This window comes from Scyliorhinus torazame, chromosome 7, assembly GCF_047496885.1.
Source record: "Scyliorhinus torazame isolate Kashiwa2021f chromosome 7, sScyTor2.1, whole genome shotgun sequence".
In the NCBI taxonomy this organism is placed as follows: Eukaryota; Metazoa; Chordata; class Chondrichthyes; order Carcharhiniformes; family Scyliorhinidae; genus Scyliorhinus; species Scyliorhinus torazame.
In genome coordinates this window covers 42,599,776-42,620,617 of record NC_092713.1, presented here as the reverse complement: position 1 = coordinate 42,620,617, position 20,842 = coordinate 42,599,776, and the positions used below count along the sequence as shown (strand labels likewise).

The following is a 20,842-nucleotide window of genomic DNA, read 5'->3' as shown; positions in this document are numbered from 1 at the left end:
TCTCATTCCAGTGCATGACCCGCAGTTGCAAATGCTTTTATTTGTGTATGTGAAGAGCAAGCAAGAAACACAAAAGTGATCCAACTGTTATATCCCCGTCTCTTGTGATGTTATATCAATAGTGTGATACCCAGTTTCATTGTGGAGCCTCATGCCAGGATACCGCCTCAGTATTCTTGCCACAAAACTATAATATTCATTTATCATGAATGGTCAGCAGGTCTGTGGGGCAAAATATTCCTCAGCAAGGTGTGCAATCGCAAGACAATATTGCAGCAGCTTGATATCCACAAAGTTCACCATGAAACTAAATCAAAGAATTATTTGGATCAGGTGCCTAAAGTAACTCAGGCAGCATCAAGTGGATTAATTTGTGCATCAGCTTTAGAGATGTTCCAGTACTTGTAAAATCTTAAATGCAATTATACAGCACGATTGAAAAAAAAAAAAAGTGTTCAAAACGTTCAAGAACCTGCCTGCCATCTCAGCAGAGCTCTCCAACCAAACAAAGCAAAATAAATAAATACATACCTCATACACTATGTATATCGAAAAAAACACCAGAGCAAAGTTATAGACAACCATAATCTTTTTAAGGTCGAAGGGCTTCCTGCCATCCATGAGCCTGGGTCCTAGCGAGAGTACAAAATATACGTAGAACAAAAGGATAGTAGTCATAGGGACTGGAGATACCATTAGGGGATATTCTTCAATCCTTGGATCTGCAGAAGAGACATATGGAGGAATTATAAGCACTTCTAAACCCTGCATCACAATCAATAATCAAATTTAATTTGTATTCTGGGCAATTAAAAGTTCCAGACAAAGGGGGGAAAAGTGTCAAATCAGAGCACGGGAAAGGTCCTTCGGCCCATCAAGTCTGCACCAGTCAAACAACCCAACTAGTCCAATCCCATTTAACAGCACTTAGCCCCATTGCCTTGCACACCTTGAGATCGCAAGTGCACATCCAGGATCTCTGCCTCCATCACCCTTTTTAGGCAGCGGGATCCAATCTCCCACCACTCAGCCTCAGTAAAAAAGGGTTTTTCCTCACATTTCCCTCCAAACCTCCTGCCTCTTACCTCAAATCTATGCCCCCTGGTCATTGATCCCTCCACAAAAGGGGGAAAGTTTCTTCCCGTCTACTCTATGACCCTGCTGCAACTTCCTTCCATTTGCTCATTTACTTCCCTGTCACAAAGCAGGGAGTCATACCGGGGAATTGGAGCAGCTCTTCTCAAGTGCTTCACTTGGCTGGGAAGGCAGACACTCCCCACCCCAGGAGTACTTTGCCCGAGACATGGACATACTGATTCCTCGATTGGAGATCAGCTAGTGCAGCACTGGGATAAAACCTAGTCAAACTCCTGGCCCTACTCGGCATTCTACCTTTCTGGTGCATTTAGCCACCAAAGCACTGGCAAGCTGCCCAGAATAAATTTTTTCTATTTATTAAAAGGTCCCTGGGATGCATTTTTGAAGTTGGTGGTCACTAATCCAATTGCTGACTTGACAGCTGTCATATCCCTTCATACCAAGTAGTCCATATTAGTTTTATTAATAATGCCAATTATGTTACACACTTCCAATCACTAATGGAGTAAGAAATCTTTTAGTCAGATCAGGCGCGACTCAGCAAGAATTTTTGTTGGAGATCATCAATACTGCTAAACAAATCCATCATCGAGATGCCAAACGCAAGAGGTTAGTGAAACTTCAGAAAACAATGTTCAACTTGAATGTCTCCTTGGAGCAAGTTAAATGAATCAAAATGTCTCACCTCCTTTCAGGAGATACTGATATATTTGGGCAGCTCGTGCCCCCACCGCTGCCAACATGGTTACGTCTAAAGTAGCACTTCCAAAGCCTAGGGACAAAACAAATAAGGCAACAATTATCGGAATGTACAATACAAATATGAAACTTACAGGGGGGGGAAATAAAAGGGACACTGAGCCAAAAAGGGGGAGGTGTTTTGAGAAGGAGGTAATGAGAATTAGGGCCTGGGCAGACAAAATGGTCGCTAGATAGCAAGGATGGAGAAATTTGAAAAGTAGCACATGAATTTTTTTCGTCTGCTTGGGGAAATGCAAGCAAAATGTAGGTATGAGCAACGGTTGAGGACTCTGGGTCTGTGCTCGTTGGAGTTTAGAAGGATGGGGGGGGGGGGGGGGGAAATCTTATTGAAACTTACAGGATACCGTGAGGAGGCCTGTGGAGAGGATGTTTCCATTTGTAGGAAAAACTAGAACCAGAGGACACAATCTCAGATTAAAGGGACAATCCTTTAAAACAGAGATGAGGAATGTCTTCAGCCAGATGGTGGTGAATCTGTGGAAGTCTTTGCCACAGAAGGCTGTGGAGGCCAAATCACTGCGTGTCTTTAAGACAGAGATATATAGGTTCTTGATTAATAAGGGGATCGGGGTTATGGGGAGAAGGCAGGAGAATGGGGATGAGAAAAATATCAGGCATGATTGAATAGCCGAGCAGACTCGATGGGCCGAGTGGCCTCATTCTGCTCCTATTTTTAATGGTCTAACAAACACAGGGATTTTATGCAAGATACAGGCAGCAGATATACTTCGATAATCTCAAGTTTATGGAGGGTGGATGTTGGCATGATGATCGCTTTGCAATAGTTAATTTGAGGCAATAAAAGGCTGGATGGCTGAGGCAGGGCAACATTATTTTGGAGGTAGAAGTGATGCAGGGTGGGAATATGGGATTGGAAGCTCAGCTCAACTTTTTCTTTAAAAAGTACTTTTTATTAGTTTCGCAAAAACATTGGGCAGCACGGTAGCATAGTGGTTAGCAGAGTTGCTTCACAGCTCCAGGGTCCCAGGTTCGATTCCCGGCTTGGGTCACTGTCTGTGTGGAATCTGCACATTCTCCCAGTGTCTGCGTGGGTTTCCGCCAGGTGCTCCGGTTTCCTCTCAGTCCAAAGATGTGCAGGTTAGGTGGATTGGCCATGATAAAGTGCCTTTAGTGTCCAAAAAGGTGAGCTGGGGTGACTGGGCTATATGGATTGGGGGGAGGCGTGGGCTTAAGTGGGGTGCTCTTTCCAAGAGCCGGTGCAGACTCGATGGGCCGAATGGCCTTCTTCTGCACTGTAAATTCTGGTCTTCTTCTGCACTGTAAATTCTATGATTGCCAAGGAATATCACCCTCATAACAAAATGTTTAGAGACTGGGTTATGTGAAGCAGATAGGCCCTCACTTTCAGCCCCCAGTGATTGATTACCACAACCATGCTGATTAATTTGTACATGTTGAAACAGGCTGGTGCATTGCTTCCACATCCTAGAATGGACCATGGTTCTACACTCACCACCTTGGACATGGCCTCGAAAAAGGCAGTCCGATAACAAGTCTGGGACATGCTGAGAACATGTGGGCGCGGCCAGCCAGGCCTCCGATACATTTATTTTTGTCTTCCACCACTGGGAAGAACCCACTCATGCATGTTCTGGTATGCCCAGTGCACCACCTTGTAGCTATGTTAGACTGAGCCCTGCACATGAGGAGTTTGCCCTATGCAATGCTTCAATCCAGATCCCTCACCCTATCCCCATGCCCAGCTCTTCTTCTCACTTCCCCAGGTGTCTCAGTGTCACCCGTATTACATCCAAGTTCCACGTAGTCTGTACAGAGTTGGCTCCATGTTCAATCTAGTATGATTAATTAATTTGTCTACTTTAGTGAGGCAACCTTGGGAGGGTGAAGTTGGAAGGGAAGAGCAACCTAGACAATACATTCATCTGGTCAGCACTCCGGCTAGGCAGAGCAGAAGTGAGTCCTATCTCTGTAGGTGACTGTGTAGACAGGAGGTACTTGGAAGAGCTGATGGTGTTCATCCATACGCTCACCATGGGAGCTTCACTCCCATACCGTTCCAGTACCATAGGCCTTCTCTACATCTAGGGAGATGATTACTTCTGATGTCTCCTCCCCGGATGGGGTCATAATCACGTTCAGCAGAGAACTGATCTTCTATGATCACAGCTGGGACGCAATTCTCCAGTCAAACCAGAGTCTTCACCAGGACTTGGCAATGTGATGGCTCTATATGACTCACACGGGATCAGTGATCGAGGCAGCAGGATCCGTGCGTGCGTGTGGGCCTTTCATGGAAGTCCACTGGGAATCGGTCTGGACCCAGTGGCTTCCCTGACTGCATGGAGTTGTCCAGACCCGGTGCTTTCCCTGACTGCATGGAGTTTGCTCAGACTTCTCCCAGTTCTAATGGCTCTTCCAGCCCTGGCCTTCTTTCCTCCCCCACCTCTGGTTATGTCCAGCCTGTCGAGAAGGGTCCTTCGAGCCAGCTCCCGGTAAAAGGTTGCAACGGTCTCATCGATCTTATCTGACACTGACAATTTATCATTCCCGTCCTTCACCTGTGGCTATCCCCTTGTGGCTGCCTGCTTTCTCAGCTTTTGAGTCAGCAGGCGGCTGGCCTGGTCTCCGTATTCGTAAAACATTCCCCCGCTTTCCCGGTGGAGAGCAGGTTAAAATTCCATTTGTAACTTTTTCCTCTCTGCCAGTAGTTCCACAGTCAGGGCTGCGGAGTAGCGCCGATCCACCTCCAGTATGGAGTCGGTTGTTGCCTAGCCGCCCTCTCCTTCCCCTCCAAGAGTGCCTTGTATGCCATTACTTGCAGTCCCTCCCATCTACAGGACCACGTGCTTCAGCCAGCTCAGAGCAGCTGGGCGACACAGTCAAGTTTCTGTCCTCTTGAGCACTCCGGTCGTCTGACAATCCTCAGATTTTGCTGGTGAGACCTGTTCTCCTGATCTTCCACCTTCCCCTCGTGTTCTCTGGGTTGCTTCAGCGAGGCAATCTGATCGCTCTGGTCTGTGGCCGCTGGCGATCCCTCTCGGTCCACCATATCATGCTCCTCATGTCTGCAGCCTGGATGTTCCCTCTCTGGACTCTCACTGCTTTTATCATCATTTCTTTCTGGCTCGGAGGCTGGTTTGAGGGCATTTCCTGGAGTGGCTTTGGTGTCCGATTTGTGTGTTATAAAAAGGGCCTAATTTGAAGTTTCCTTCCATGCCAGCACAGCTGCCGCCACCAGAGCTCTCAAGAAAACTGTTGCAAAGGGTGGAGGGAACAGCTGGTAGCATAGAGCAAATGGGCTTTATCATTGTATTTGGATGAATAGTGAGCAGTTCTATCATAAGAGGGCAAAGTCCAATAGGTGCTCGGTGTCCAGTCAGATATAGAGCAATAGATGGCGAAGGCATTCAGAAAGCATATGATGCTCAAACCTGCAACAGGTGGATTTAAGGAAGCAGAGGAGAGCCAGACCGGAATAGTGGAATGATTGGTGTCCAGTAAATAAAAACGGAGGCATGTGTAAAGTGGACAAAAAAGGAGGTTGGAAAAGAAATGGCATTGTCGATGAGAGGATGAGGATGATTGCAGGAATACCACCTACCAACAGGCCAGAAACAGATAACACTAGATAAACATTCTCGCTTGGAACAGAAGATAAGATAAATTACGGCTGCACGCCATAGATTACGGCGAAGTTTACTTATTAACAAAACCACCCAAAAACAAATACACAAAAAGAAAAGGAGACAAAAACTAAACTCCAACAGCGGAGGGTGACTCGCTTCTTAAAAAAGGAAATGAATGGCTTCCATTGTAGATAGAACCCCTCCACATGACCCTCTAATAGTGTACTTATAAGATTACCCAACCAAGCAGAGGTACTAGGCAGAGTAGGAGACTTCCACCCGAGCAGAACTCTGCAAGACAAAGGAGAGGACATCTATCTTCATCTCTAGCAATTCTGATGCCCCAAATATGGCCGCCAGCAGACATTGATCCAAATCTGCACAGAGTATCTCTGACATCTGGGGTTTGGCTTTGGACTGAGGGGAAGGGGAAGCCAAGTGTGTATAGATTTTATTTCAAATTTCAGGTTGTTTATTGTGCATGTGCATGCGTGTGCGTGTGGTGTGTTTTTGGGTTGGTTGATGGGAAAGGGTAGTTTACCTTTGTTCGCCTCGAGGCGAAGAGGTCGATGGTTTTTACATTCAAAAGAGCTGAAAGGCCAACATGGTGATGCTGCAGGAGACCCATCTGAGGGTGAAAGATCAGGCGAGGCTAGGTAGGGTTGGGAGAGTCAAGATTTCCATTCGGGGTTTAACAGCAGGGCTCAGGGTAGTGGTATTGGTAGGCAAGAGGGCAAGATTTCAGATGGAGAAGGTGATAGCAGGATAGCGGACTAGGGGAGCAGATATGTGATGCTCGGATGTCAGAGGGGAGGTTGATCGCTCGGGAGCGTATATGGCCCAACTGGACGATGGGGGATTGTTAAGAGGGTACCATTACGGATTTGGATACCCATGAATTCATAGTGTGGGAGGGAGAGCGTGTGATGAGAGAAAGAGGGGAATGAGATTGGACTATGGTGCACAAGCCGACACTATAAGTCTTGACCACGCTCGCTGGCCCGGTTGGCAGGGGACAGGGCGCGAGAGCGCTTCTCCCCTACTCGAGGATACACTTTTTCATGGTGGAAAGGCGCTATTGGCTAGGGTCAGGAGGTCGGACAGGTGGAAAGGCTCTATTGGCTGGGGTCAGGAGGTCAGAGTATTCAGCGATAGTAATTTCGGACCATGCTTCGCATTAATTGGATGTGGTTTGAGAAGGGGATGGTTCAGAGGCTAGGGTGGAGAATGGACGTGGGGTTGTTAGGGGACCAGTTTTTCAATAAGATCGAGAAGGTGATCAAGGATTATGCGGAGTTTAATTGCATGGGAAAGTTGCCGGTTTTGGTGGCTCTGAAGGCAGCAGTAACGGGGGAGGTGAGGCTAAGCTGGAGAGAGAGAGAGAGAGAGAGAGAGAGAGAGAGAGAGAAAAATTGATAGAGGAGATTCTGGAGGTGGATGGGAGGTATGCGGGGGACCCGGACCTCTTGGCCAAGAGGAAGTAGCTTCAGGCGAGGTGCGACCAGTTGTCCACAGGGAAACCGGTGCACCAGTCGAGAAGGGTGGGGGTGAGCATGGGGAGAAGGCAGGCATATGTTGGCTGGCCAGGGCAATACTTTGGGTTCAGAATAAGATGAGGAAGCTGGTGATAACCCTGGTGCAGATCTATAAAGTATTTGAAGAGTACTTTTTAAAAATAAATTAATACCCAATTTTTTTCCCCCAATTAAGGATGGCCAATCCACCTAGTTTGCACATCTTTTTGGGTTGTGGGGGCGAGACCCACACAGACACGGGGAGAATGTCTACACGGATAGTGCGCCGGGGCTGCAATCAAACCCGGGTCCTCTGTGCAGTGATGCAGCAGTGCTAACCACTGCACCACCATGTATTTGAAGAGTTCTATAAGACGTTAAACAGGTCGGAGTTACTGAAGAAGGAGGGAGAGGCAAGGGATTTTCTGGATGGATTGGAGGATCCAAGGTTGAGTGAAGAGGATAGAGCAGGAGGCAATTGGGAGGATGAAGGCAGAGACGGCAGCGTGACCCGACGGGTTCCCAGTTGAATTCAAAATTCAAGGATAAGCTGGCGCTACTGATGGTGGGAATGTTCAAGGATGCGAAAGGCACGGGTGTCCAAATGATGGGGCAGGTTTTGATTTCCCTGCTGCTAAAGGAGGATAAAGACCCAGTAGAATGTGGGTTTTATAGGCCCATAGCCCTACTGAACATAGATGCCCAAGATATTGGCAAAGATTTTAACAGGGATGTCTCCTAAAAAGGATTGAACCAGACAGTCAAAAAGGATCAGGCAGGGTTCGTGAAGGGAAGGCAGTTGTTCGGTGATCCTGTCTCCGGCAGAGGGAAAGGAGTCGGTGGCGGTGGCACCGGATGCAGAGAAGGCATTTGATCGGATAGAGTGGGGTTATTTGATGGCGGCATTGGAAAGATTTAGAATTAAGCCAAGTTTTGTGGCGTTGTACACAGCTGTTGTACAAGGAGCGGATGGCGAGCGTTCGCACTAATTAATTCAGGGTACTTGGCTCTACACCAGGGTATGAGATGGGGTGCCCCATGTGCCCTTCCCCTGTTGTTTGCACTGGCTAACAGAGCCCTTGGCCATCGTGCTAAGGAGCTCGGGGTTATGGAAGGGGATAACGAGGGTGGGTGGGATAGAGCCGAGGGACTCCTTATATGCCGAAGATCTGTTATTGTACATCTCGGAATCGAGCACGTCGGTGGGGAGTGTAATGGAGCTGCTTCAAAGATTCAGTACGTCTCAGGGTATAAACTGAACCTAGGCAAGAGTGGGTAATTCATGGTTTCACAGCAGGGAGAGTGTGTGTGTGTGTGTGTGTGGTTGGGGGGGGGAAAAAAGAAACTGCCATTCCATTTGGTGGCAACCCATTTTCGATACTTGGGGATGCAGGGTGGCTTGCAATTGGGGCGGGTGGGCTCCAAAGATAATATTTTTGCTAGTCTGCTGGGGAAGATGATGGCTGGTTTGTGATTTGTCAAAGTGGAACAACCACCCTCTTGTCATTGGTGGACCAGTGCAGGCAGTTAGAATGAATATGTTACTACGTCCAGTGCCTGCCTGTCTTTTTACCAAAATCCTTCTTCAGGGTGGTGGAGAAAGTTTCAGGGGTGGGGGTACTACAATTCTTGGTTTGTTTATTATCCACTTTCAAGAGTTAATTGCCATTAAATATTGGCGGGGGGGGGGGGGGGGGGGGGTTGAAAAGAGAGAGACTGCTTTCTTTTTTTTATATTGCTGGGGTGGTTTTGTTTCAGTTTCTCTTTTGGTTTGGCAAAAAAAAATTCAGAGACCGGAGGGTCAGGGAGGCCCGCATATTCACCCGCTTCAAAAAGAAAGAAAAGGCTGGCCAATGTGGTAACAAGGGAACCAGTAGTAAACTATTGGTCCGGTGTACATATTTATGTAAATAAAGTTACTCTACAAACTTGTGCTCAATTCTTTGTGGCCCTCAACACTGCCCAAGGAGGGAGGCCAATTTGTTGATTTTAACAAAAAGGATGCGGGGCGAAAAATAGGGAGACATTGAAAGAAGAAAAGGAAATCTCAGGAGCACCTTCATTTAATAGTCTCAACCCTATCCGCCAAGGATAGAGAAAGGTTATTCCAACTTGGCAACTCTATTTTGATGTCAACTAGACTCGTAATTTATTTTATGAAGCGAGGCCCAGTTCTGGGCCACCCAGACCTCCAAATAGCGAAAGCTAGTCTCAGCAAGGTGAAAGGTGTAACATCTCAAGCTGGCCTCTTCTCCCCAGGGGTGGGGTTGACCAGCAAATATTCAGCCATGGCGAAGTTCAACTTGTAACCAGAGAGGGCAGCACAGTAGTTGGCGCTTCGGACCCAGGTTCGATCCTGGCCCCAGATCACTGTCTGTGTCGGTGTGGAGTTTGCACATCTTCCAGTGTCTGCGTGGGTCTCACCCCCACATCCCAAAGATGTGCATGTAGGTGGATTGGCCATGCTAAGTTGCCCCTTAATTGGGAAAAAGAAAATAGGCAAAAACTGAAGGAATATTTTACCTTCTGGACCAATTTATTCACCAGTGTGGAGGGCATCACGGTAGCATAGTGGTTAGCACTGTGGCTTCACAGCACCATGGTCCTAAGTTCAATTCCTGGCTGGGTCACTGTCTGTGCGGAGTCTGCACGGGTTTCCTCCGGGTGCTCCAGTTTCCTCCCATTAGTCCCGAAAGACATGTTATTAGGTAATTTGAACATTCTGAATTCTCCCTCAGTGTACCCGAACAGGCACCGGAATGTGGCGACTGGGGGCTTTTCACAGTAACCTCATTGCAATGTAAGCCTACTTGAGACAATAAAGATTATTAAAAATTAGCCTCGTCACTTGGCCACCAAATAGGATTCCAGAGAGGCAATCGGATCAAATGTGCCTCTTCCATATCTTTTGTTGTGGCTCCATGACCTTCCAGAGTTTAACTGGTTTTCCATTCAGATGGGGCCAAGGCTTCTTCTATCGATTTCCAGAGGTCCTCTGACACAATCTGTTTATCAAGTCGACAGGGGACAAGAAAGCACCTTGGCCATTAGTGGCGTTGCAGGAACCCCAGAGGCTGACTCCACCATTTTACCCGTCGACAAACTCAGAGGACTTGTCAACTTCTACTGTCCACCTTCTTTCCCCGGACGTTTCTGGGAATTTCAGTCATACAGGATCCTTATTCCATTAGCTATCTGGGTTTGTAAAACAAAACACCCCCTGATACTAATAAAAAGGGGCCAAAAGTACAGTCCTCTAGCAGGAGCCACCTTGTGCACGTTTCCCCCTACATTTCACCACCCAAAAGTCCAAAACTGAATTATTTTGACGCTGGCAGCAACACCATTGGCATTAAAGGAACATCCATCAAAAAAATGGAGTTGAATATTTATTTATTGTTTTTAAATATGTTTTCTCCACTTAAGAGGCAATTCAGCATGCCCAATCCACCTACCCTGCACATCTTATGGGTTGTCGGGGTGAAACCCACGCAAACACTAGGAGAATGTGCAAACTCCGCACGGACAGTGACCCAGAGCCGTGATTGTACCTGGGACCTCAGCACCGTGAGATAGCAGTGCTAGCCACTGCGCCACCGTGCTGCCAGGAGTTGAATATGTTGTGTATATGAGTGGGCGCCATGTGGGTATTGGAAAATCACCAGAACTGGATAGATATTTCCCTTAATGCAATAGAACCCCCACCCCAGAAGATTCATTAATGTGCCTTTTGCTTTAGAACCACAGGAGGCCATTAGCCTTTTGGTAGAACAATCCACAGCTAATTCGACATCCACAAGATTCCCATTAAAAACAGATAGTAAAATTTAACATGATCCATAGCCATCTTAAAAAAACAAAATCAGTCTCCCCAGACCACTGGGCTTCAAAATAGTTAAAAGAAATGCTAAACTGATAGTTAACAAGCTTGTACTAACCTTTTTAGGTACAAGTTGTGTCCACGGATTGAAACACCAAGAATGGAGCTGGGGACTCAACAATTCAAGGGGCTGACAGTTGTCTCCTGACCAGTGTTTAGCTAGAAACCTGGAAGACAAAATATATTTGAAATGAGAACAGGGTGGGCTGGATGCAATTTTGTCCAGTAGTTCAGTCCAGTACAGTTCACTAATGGACTTAGTACAAAATTGATCTTGCACATTTATATCACCATCTAACTCACTTCGCCCAATCCACACAACCCCCGATTTTTAACATTTACTCCATGGATGGACTATGACAGATTTGCCAAAGCTTTTCATCTTTCACTCAAAAATTTTTTTTAAAGTCAATACAAGAATGCTGAATTTCAAACAATCACGATTTATACCACAGGAGAACAGACTGCCGAGTGATCAGACAGTGCATTCGCTCAGCTGTTGCCATGGCATGATGTGAAAACTATATGCACCCAAAGCTAATTGAAAAATGTTCAAGGCTTGGACGTATTCCTTTGGTTTGCAGAGAATGGGCCCCTGCTTCTAAATAGGTCACTCCGCACTGAGCCGCATGGGAGCTTGACTGTTCATCATAAATGGATATTAGTGGAGTGATCATTAAGTGTTGCTCATGGCCAGAGTGGCAAAATGGAATTCATGCCAGAAGTGGGATGCATTTGAGGAAGTCAACAAGGCAAAAGATTACACATAAATGGAAGGACGGAAGATACAGATCAAATTGGAGGAAGAAGAGAGACAGGATAGGTTGGCAAATCATTTATTAGTAGAGGGATAAAATGGCCTAAGATAGGAGATGGCTAGTTGGCTTGGGGGGGGGGGGTAACCCCCCCAATCCGGCTGATCACGTGGAATGTGAGAGGCCTAAATGGGCCGGTTAAGAGGGCCCGAATGTCCGCGCACCTAAAGGGACTGAAGGCAGACGTGGTCATTCTGCAGGAGACACATCTGAAGGTGGCAGATCAGGTCAGGTTAAGGAAGGGATGGGTGGGACAGGTGTTCCATTTAGGGCTGGATGCGAAGAATAGAGGGGTGGCAATACTGGGGGGAAAGTGGGTGTCGTTTGAGGCCAAGAACATAGCAGCGGACAAGGGAGGCAGATACGTGATGGCGAGCGGTAGGTTGCAGGGGACGGAGGTGGTACTGGTGAATGTATATGCCCCGAACTGGGACGATGCTGGATTCATGAAACGGATGTTGGGGTGTATTCCGGACCTGGATGTAGGGAGCTTGATAATGGGTGGGGATTTTAACACGGTGCTGGACCCAGCGTTAGATCGTTCCAGATCTAGGACAGGGAAGAGGCCGGCTGCGGCCAAGGTGCTTAGGGGGTTTATGGATCAGATGGGGGGAGTAGATCCGTGGAGATTTGCCAGGCCTTTGGCCAGAGAATTTTCTTTTTTCTCTCACATACATAAGGCCTACTCCCGGATAGAAATTTTTGTTCTGGGCAGGGCATTGATCCCGAAAGTGGAGGGAACGGAGTATTCGGCCATAGCCATTTCAGACCATGCCCCGCACTAGGTGGAGCTGGAGCTGGGGGAGGAGAGGGACCAACACCCGTTGTGGAGGTTGGATGTGGGACTGCTGGCAGACGAGGAAGTGTGCGGGGGGGGTATTGAAAGGTATCTGGAGGCCAACGACAACGGGGAGGTGCAGGTGGGAGTAGTATGGGAGGTGCTGAAGGCGGTGGTTAATCTCCATCAGGGCTCACAGGGTGAAGAGAGAGGGCAGGGAAAGGGAGAGGTTAGTGGGGGAGATTTTAAGGGTGGACAGGAGCTATGCAGAGGCTCCTGATGGGGGACTACTCAGGGAGAGACGAAGTCCGACCTGTTGACCACCGGGAAGGCAGAGTCACAGTGGAGGAAGACACAGGGGGCGATATATGAATATGGGGAGAAGGCGAGCCGGATGCTGGCACACCAGCTCCGTAAGAGGATGGCAGCAAAGGAAATAGGCGGAATCAAAGATGGCAGGGGAACCACGGTGCGGAGTGCAGGGAAAGTGAATGAGGCTTTTAAGGCCTTTTACGAGGAACTGTATAGGTCCCAGCCCCCAGGGGGAAAAGAGGGGAGGGATGCGGCGATTCTTGGACCAATTGAGGTTCCCAAGGGTGGAGGTGCAGGAGGTGGTTGGTTTGGGGGCGCCAATTGGGGTGGAGGAGCTGGTTAAAGGTCTGGGGTGCATGCAGGCAGGGAAGGCCCCGGGGCCGGGTGGGTTCCCAGTGGAGTTCTACAGGAAGTATGTAGACCCGTTAGCCCCGTTGCTGGTAAGGACCTTCAAAGAGGCAAGGGAGGGGGGGACCCTGCCCCCGACAATGTCGGAGGCGACGATCTCTTTGATCTTGAAGCAGGATAAGGACCCACTACAATGTGGGTCGTATCGACCGATCTCGCTCCTTAATGTAGATGCTAAGTTGCTGGCAAAAATGTTGGCCATGAGGATTGAGGACTGTGTCCCGGGGGTGATTCACGAGGACCAGACGGGATTCGTAAAGGGTAGGCAGTTAAACACTAATGTGCGAAGGCTCCTAAATGTGATAATGATGCCATCGGTGGAGGGAGAAGCGGAGATAGTGACAGCCATGGACGCGGAGAAGGCCTTTGATCGGGTAGAGTGGGAGTATCCCTGGGAAGTGTTGAAGAGGTATGGGTTCGGGGGAGGGTTTATTAGTTGGGTTAAGCTCCTGTATAAAGCCCCGGTGGGGAGTGTGGTCACGAACCAACGGAGGTCGGAGTATTTCCGGCTGCACCGAGGCAGGGGTGCCCCCTGTCCCCTCTGCTGTTTGCATTAGCAATTGAACCTTTGGCCATGGCGTTAAGGGAGTCGGGGAAATGGAAAGGGGTGGTTCGAGGAGGAGAGGAACATAGAGTCTCGCTGTACGCAGACGACCTGTTGCTGTATGTGACGGATCCAGTGGAGGGGATGGTTGAGGTAATGCAGATCCTACGGGAGTTTGGAGACTTTTCGGGCTATAAGCTCAATGTGGGAAAGAGTGAGCTCTTTTTGATCCATCCGGGGGACCAGGGAAGAGGGCGGAAAGGAGCTTTCGATACTTGGGGATTCAGGTAGCTAGGAGCTGGGGGGCACTGCACAAACTTAATTTGATGCGGTTGGTGGAACAGATGGAGGAGGATTTTAAAAGATGGGACATGTTGCCACTCTCGCTGGCGGGTAGGGTACAGTCGGTTAAAATGGGGGTCCTCCCGAGATTTCTTTTTGTATTCCAATGCCTCCCGCGGGTAAGGAGGGGGTTCTTGGAGCGTAGCAGAGATAGAGGAGGGTTGGCGTTGCCGAATTTGGGTGGTTATTATTGGGCAGCCAACGTGGCAATGATCCGTAAGTGGGTGATGGAGGGAGAGGGGGCGGCGTGGAAAAGGTTGGAGATGGCGTCTTGCAAAGGAACGAGCCTGGGGGCGCTGGTGACAGCACCGCTGCCGCTCTCACCGACAAGGTATACCACGAGCCCGGTGGTGGCGGCAACGCTAAAGATCTGGGGGCAATGGAGACGGCACAGGCGTGCGATGGGAGCCTCGGTGTGGTCCCCGATCAGAGATAACCATCGGTTTGTCCCAGGAAGGATGGATGAAGGGTTTCAGAGCTGGCATCGGGCAGGGATTAGAAGAATGGGGGACCTGTTCATCGATGGGACGTTTGCGAGCTTAGGGGCGCTGGAGGAGAAATTTGGACTACCCCCGGGAAATGCCTTCAGGTACATGCAAGTGAGGGCGTTTGTGAGGCGGCAGGTGAGGGAATTCCCGCTGCTCCCAGCACAGGGGATTCAAGACAGGGTGATTTTGGGCATTTGGGTCGGAGAGGGCAAGGTGTCGGCGATATACCAGGAGATGAAAGAAGAGGGGGAGGCTTTGGTAGAGGAGCTGAAGGGTAAGTGGGAAGCGGAGCTGGGGGAGGAGATTGAGGAGGGGCTATGGGCTGATGGCCTAAGCAGGGTTAATTCCTCTTCCTCGTGTGCCAGGCTTAGCCTGATACAATTTAAGGTGGTTCATAGAGCGCATATGACGGGGGCGAGGCTGAGTAGGTTCTTTGGGGTGGAGGACAGATGTGGGAGGTGCTCGGGAAGCCCGGCGAACCATGTCCATATGTTTTGGTCATGCCCGGCACTGAAGGGGTTCTGGAGGGGAGTTGCAGGAACAGTATCTAAGGTGGTGAAAGTCCGGGTCAAGCCAAGCTGGGGGCTTGCACTATTTGGAGTAGTGGACAAGCCGGGAGTGCAGGAGGCGAAAGAGTCCGGCATTCTGGCCTTTGCGTCCCGAGTAGCCCGGCGAAGGATCTTGCTAATGTGGAAGGAGGCGAAGCCCCCCAGCGTGGAGGCCTGGATAAATGATATGGCAGGGTTTATCAAGTTGGAAAGGATAAAGTTTGCCTTGAGAGGGTCTGCGCAGGGGTTCTACAGGCGGTGGCAACCGTTCCTAGACCATTTCGCGGAGCGTTAGATGAAGGTCGGACAGCAGCAACAGCAACCCGGGGGGGGGGGGGGGGCTCATTCGAGGAGAGTGAGGGGGGGGGTTCCGCTGGGGGGCATTTGAGCAAGAAAACACATGAATGATCCGGAAACTGACACGTACGGGAAGATTCCAATGTACAAAGTTCTGTATCTTATTGACTTGCCATGTTCATGTCTTGCCACACAAGTTATTTTTCTTTTCTTTGTAATGGCGGGGGGGGGGGGGGTTGTTTGTAAGGTGGAAAATATTTTGTTGAAAAATTCTTAATAAAAACATATTTTAAAAATTAAAAAAAAGTAGTGGGATAAAATGAGAGCAGGGAGAGGCCGCAACTCGGCTGGTCTCCTCATTATAGAACCAATATAATTGCTCAAGCTAGACAGAACAGGACAGAACAGCACAGCAACGGAGAAGATTTGAGAGTGCTGCCAGGAGTTAAATTGCAGCTATGAGAAAAGACTGGATAGGCTGGGGTTGTTCTCCTGAAGGGAAGGAGGCCGAGGGAGATTGGATTGAGATTCATAAAATTGAGGGACCTGGACAGAGAGGATGGGAAAGATCCATTTGTTTTAGCGGCACTAGGGGCATAGTTTTAAAGTGACTGGTAGAAGGATTAGAGGAGATGAGGAAATAAGTTTCCACTCAAGAACGTTGGGGTCTGGAACTTACTGCCTCACCTCATTAATCACATGCCTGGATTATGCAGCTGGTGCTGTAATGTGCTCAAAAATGAGATCAGGCTGGTTTCAGACAACGCAGGCATGAAGGGCCATGTAATCGGTGTTGCAAACAATGATAACCGCCAATAATCAGGACATGTCTACATCTGGTATGGCACTGAAATTTATGCATGATGTTGCTCAAATCTGGGGTAGGCAGGCCACTCACAAGCTGATGCATTGTAGCAGTGTGAAATGGCTTGCTTGACCTGTTCAAGTGCTGGTCCAGGGGCTGGTTTAGCACAGGGCTAAAGAGCTGGCTTTGAAAGCAGACCAAGGCAGGCCAGCAGCATGGTTCAATTCCCGTACCAGCCTCCCCGAACAGGCACCAGAATGTGGCGACTAGAGGCTTTTCACAGTAACTTCATTTAAAGCCTACTTGTGACAATAAACGATTTTCATTTCAAGTGGAGACGAGGTACTTGCCTTTCCCGGGTTTTGAGGTAGACCAAGCAAAGTCTCTAAGAGTGACAGCCTTTGGTCCAATTGAGTGTTTTTTTTGTTACACAGGGAACAATGGTCTGGTCAAGATACACAGGGAACAATGATCTGGTCAGGATAGTTTTGATGCACTATTTCTGCATCAAGCTTTTGAGGTGAGCAAATGGCTAGGGCTCTATTTTCAAGATTGCTGATCAGGCCAATCTTATGCTCCATGCAGCTATATATGCTTGCAGTAGAAGAGCCCTAACAGATTTCCAAGTAGGCCATCTAGGAAAGGGTGCACAAACTGCTCGCGTCTCAAAAAAAGAATTTGTACATGTGATGTGACGTATTCAAAATTCTTCCAGCTGGATATTCAGATCATAATGTATTATCTACATATCAGAAATATTCAAGAGAGGGGTAGCATGTGGCGCAGTGGTTAGCACTGGGACTGCAGCGCTGAGGACCCGGGTTCGAATCCCGGCCCTGGGTCACTGTCCGTGTGGAGTTTGCACATACTCCCCATGCCTGTTGTGGGTTTCACCCCACAATCCAAAAGATGTGCAGGTTAAGTGGATTGGCCGCTCTAAAATTGCCCCTTATTGGAAAAGAAATCTAAAATAAAAATAATTGGGTACTCTAATTTTTTTTTAAAAGGGATATTCAAGAAAGTAGTAGGGCTCATCTATATTGCCCACGAGTGACATATTGCCCATGAGTGACATAATGCAAATGGCTTTCCTTCAGCAGCTCATAAGCTTGCCTGTAATTAAGCACAAGGGCATTGCAGTCTTGAAGAAATCATTCACCAGGTACCTGGGAAAACTCACCAAAAACTGGCTATATTAACGCAACAATTTGGCCAGTTCATGCTGTGCAGAACTCAAATAGGGCATCATTTCACCGGGCGCTCAAGATTCTCAAATGGGACCCTAGCCATTTGCGTATCTTGCAAGCTTGACACAGAAAAGAGAGCCTCAAAGTTATCCTGTGAGACAACAGCAATCCTGATCAGAAACACAAAATGCCCCAAAGGCCACCACTTCAGACCTGGAAGTCGACCTAAAAACTACCTTTGACAGGCAAGCACTTTCTTGCTGCTACTATGCCTACCACAGTCAAGTCATGAATTAATTTCAGTGCAAGTGTGACAGGTACACGGGCCATACATTTTAAACATCAAACAGCATGTTCCTTCAGTTACCCATAACACATATAGGAGTACAACACCACCCCACGAACCTGCTCTTGCCAAGCCAAAAACAAAAGTTGGTCAGATTGGATTCCGTGATTGGGCTAAAATTTGGAATTCTTACATATGCCCTGGTGAGCACAAAACACTTTAGCAACAAGTCTCTTTTCAGCAACATTAAATTCAGTATTCACAAGCAGACAATGAGGACAGTCTTAATCCTGGTTACTCCACAGGGTTAGACGTCAATTCTGTCCAAATTGCACTGCAGGACTCCAATCTATTATTTGCTCCCGAAATGGTCCATCTTCCAGCCACGTGGAGACATTAAAACAGAGCTGCTGTTACATACAAGGCAAATCCCCAATGCCAAAAGGGTCAGAGTTAGGAGGAAAGACTGGAGCTCAAGGCCCATAGAAGTGCTACGGCAAAGGTTAACAGTGAATATTAAAACAGTGGAAGGGAAAACATAAAAGTGAAGTACTGGTGTGGATGCTGGAAATCAGAAAGAAAGTGCTGGGACGGGGACGGGACGGGACGGGGGGGGGGGGGGGGGGGGGGGACTTCTGGCAGCATCTGTGGCGAAGGTAAATGGCAAATCCACCAAATAGTAACTTGGCAATTCTCCACACAGCAAGCAAGCAACTTGAAATCTTGGCCATATTTAAAATATCAGATGCAACAAGGAGGAAGGAACAAAAAAAAATTGTGTTCTGAATGGACCAATTAAGATGGGCCACAAGGTGTATCCAGTGGTTCAGTTTTCATCAAACCTGCAACTACAAGCATAAACTTTGCAGCTCTACACAAAATATACAGAACCAAAATCATGGGCGGTCCGTGCAGAAAAATGGTTGTTTTAACCTCACGGCTCTACTTATTGCAATGCTCATTTCCAGTACCCAATAAATAAACAAACAAGTCTTCATCTTACAAAATCTAAACATGCAGTTGCAGTACAAAGCAGGCATTTTGCAGAGAGAAAGCACAAGTTCAGAGAGTTTACACCAAAAAAAAGTGTGCAAACAGGAACACTAAGCAAAACCACATGGGGTGGATCTGTATCATTTACGTCACCAGGTTCAAAAATAAAAGCGAGTCATGTCCTACATTTCCAATAAGCTAGGAAGTTACATCACTGAAACACACCACTAGCTGGTTAGAAATCAGTAAGCTACATTGACCAAGACCACCAGAAAGTCCCACGCGCAATCCTTGGCCCTGCTCACTGCTGAATGGATGCTACTGGGAGATGAGAGGTTAATCCTACTCTGCCTGGCAGCTATCCAGCAATGTATGCTGAAACACGTGCGTGGCCAGGGCCAAATTTGGCAGTCAGATTTCCAAGTGTAAGAAATTTGCAAACTATGACCCCCCTCCCTCCACACAGTCAAAAGAGAGCGTGAAAGAAAGCGAGCAGATCCAACAGAAGGGTTTTTAAATTGAGCAGCATTAATTACATGATTAACCAATGATTTAACCAAATCAGAGCTCTGTGGAAAAGCTAATACTGAAGGACTCTAGCAAAAAAGAAAACACACCAGAGCTTTGTCTGGGAATGGAGGAGGCTAAACAGGGTTTACCTAAAAAAAAAAAGCACTGCAATATCATTACAAATATACTATTGCTAGGATACAGTCCCAAAACCCTAAACCCTAGTAACAAACAGATTACAAACACAAATTACCAAAGTCATGTTTGTCCAGAATTTACTAATTGACAGAATTTTAAAAGTTTATATATACACACAAGTGTTCAGTTCATGCAACATCTCCCTCACCTTAAGAAATAGCACTCCATTTCATAGATCAATGCAGAAGGAGGCCATTCAGCCCATCAAGTCTGCACCGGCCCTTTGGAAAGAGCACGGTACTCAAGCCCCACACCTCCACCCTATCCCCTTTATCTCCACCTAACCTTTTTGGACACCAAGGGCAATTTAGAATGGCCAATCCACCTAACCTGCACATCTTTAGACTGTGGGAGGAAACCGGCACACCTGGAGGAAACCCATGCAGACACGGTGAGAACATGCAGTCTCCACACAGACAGTGACCGAAGCCAGGAATCGAACCTGGGACCCTGGAGCTGTGAAGCAACTGTGCTAACCACTATGCTACTGTGCTGCCCATTTGATTCAAGATTTCAAACCTGCCCTCGTCAATTTTGAGCCCCCCCCATTCAAATCTAACAAGAGTCTGAAGTGTAAAGGCCCAGACTTCAGGAACGAGTGACAGACATTCTGAATTGCTGGAACCCAGTTTGATGGTCGGTGGAAAAAAAAGGTGCCAATTGTTCATTTGTACTTAAACCTATTCTGTTGGTTTGGGGGAAAGGTGAAGACCCCACCTCAAAAAAAAAGTACCCTGCCAATAATATTCTAGCTTAGTTACCAGAAGCACAAAATTAGCCTGGAAGCCAGGTCAGGTGGCCTTCCTGATTTGTGAGGCAGTACCTAGTTTACACTCACTCCCACAAAAGTGGTTGCAGTATTTTACAAGAACCAAAAAACACTGGCTAAAGTTAGAAATCTATCTAGATATGGAAGGTGACCATTAGCAGAGCAAGGTACAAATATCAATACAGATTGGTATTTTATGCCATTTACTGTTTCCAGATCTTTTCATGAGGAGGAGGGTGGACGCCTTGCCTCCCTGTTTGCCCACCATAGAATCGTGCTCAGCTGGCGGGCAGCAGCACCACCCAAAGCTGCAGACTAGCTGCCGACCTGTCGGGAGTTTGTCCAAATGGAGAAAATCAAATTCGCCATTGGTGGGTCGGAAGAGGGCTTCCACAGAACATGGGACCAATACATAAATAAATTAGTAGCCAGGGAGAAATAACCAGGACAAGATAGAAAGAGAGAGGAAAGTGAGGGAGGACCAGGGGGAGGGGGAGGGGGGAGAAGGCAAGATGAGGTAGAAAAACCCAGTGGGAAAGAATGGGGGGGGGGGGGGGGGGGGGGGGGAGGAAAGAGAGAAAGAGCACAGGAGAAGCCAACAGCGGCAGCAACCACAGCACCGCGAGAGAACGCAAGGAAAAACGGGAAGCGAGCAATGGCCAAAGCAGAGGCAACTGCACCGAAGAATACAAAAATAATT

The 20,842-nt window shown here is 47.9% G+C and overlaps 1 protein-coding gene across 4 annotated transcripts in view; it reads right to left on the bottom strand.

Annotated features, from left to right (window-relative positions):
* LOC140426175 (very long chain fatty acid elongase 1-like) overlaps positions 1-20,842 on the bottom strand; it is a 124,214-nt gene that overhangs the window by 35,592 nt on the left and 67,780 nt on the right. For all 4 annotated transcript variants that reach the window (XM_072510612.1, XM_072510613.1, XM_072510614.1 and 1 more), the window contains 3 exons: positions 10,921-11,029; positions 1,784-1,870; positions 532-722 (listed from right to left, as the gene is read on the bottom strand). In XM_072510612.1, the coding sequence (XP_072366713.1) occupies positions 532-722; positions 1,784-1,841 (249 nt within the window). In that variant the 5' untranslated portion in view covers positions 1,842-1,870; positions 10,921-11,029. The remainder of the gene's footprint in view (positions 1-531; positions 723-1,783; positions 1,871-10,920; positions 11,030-20,842) is intronic.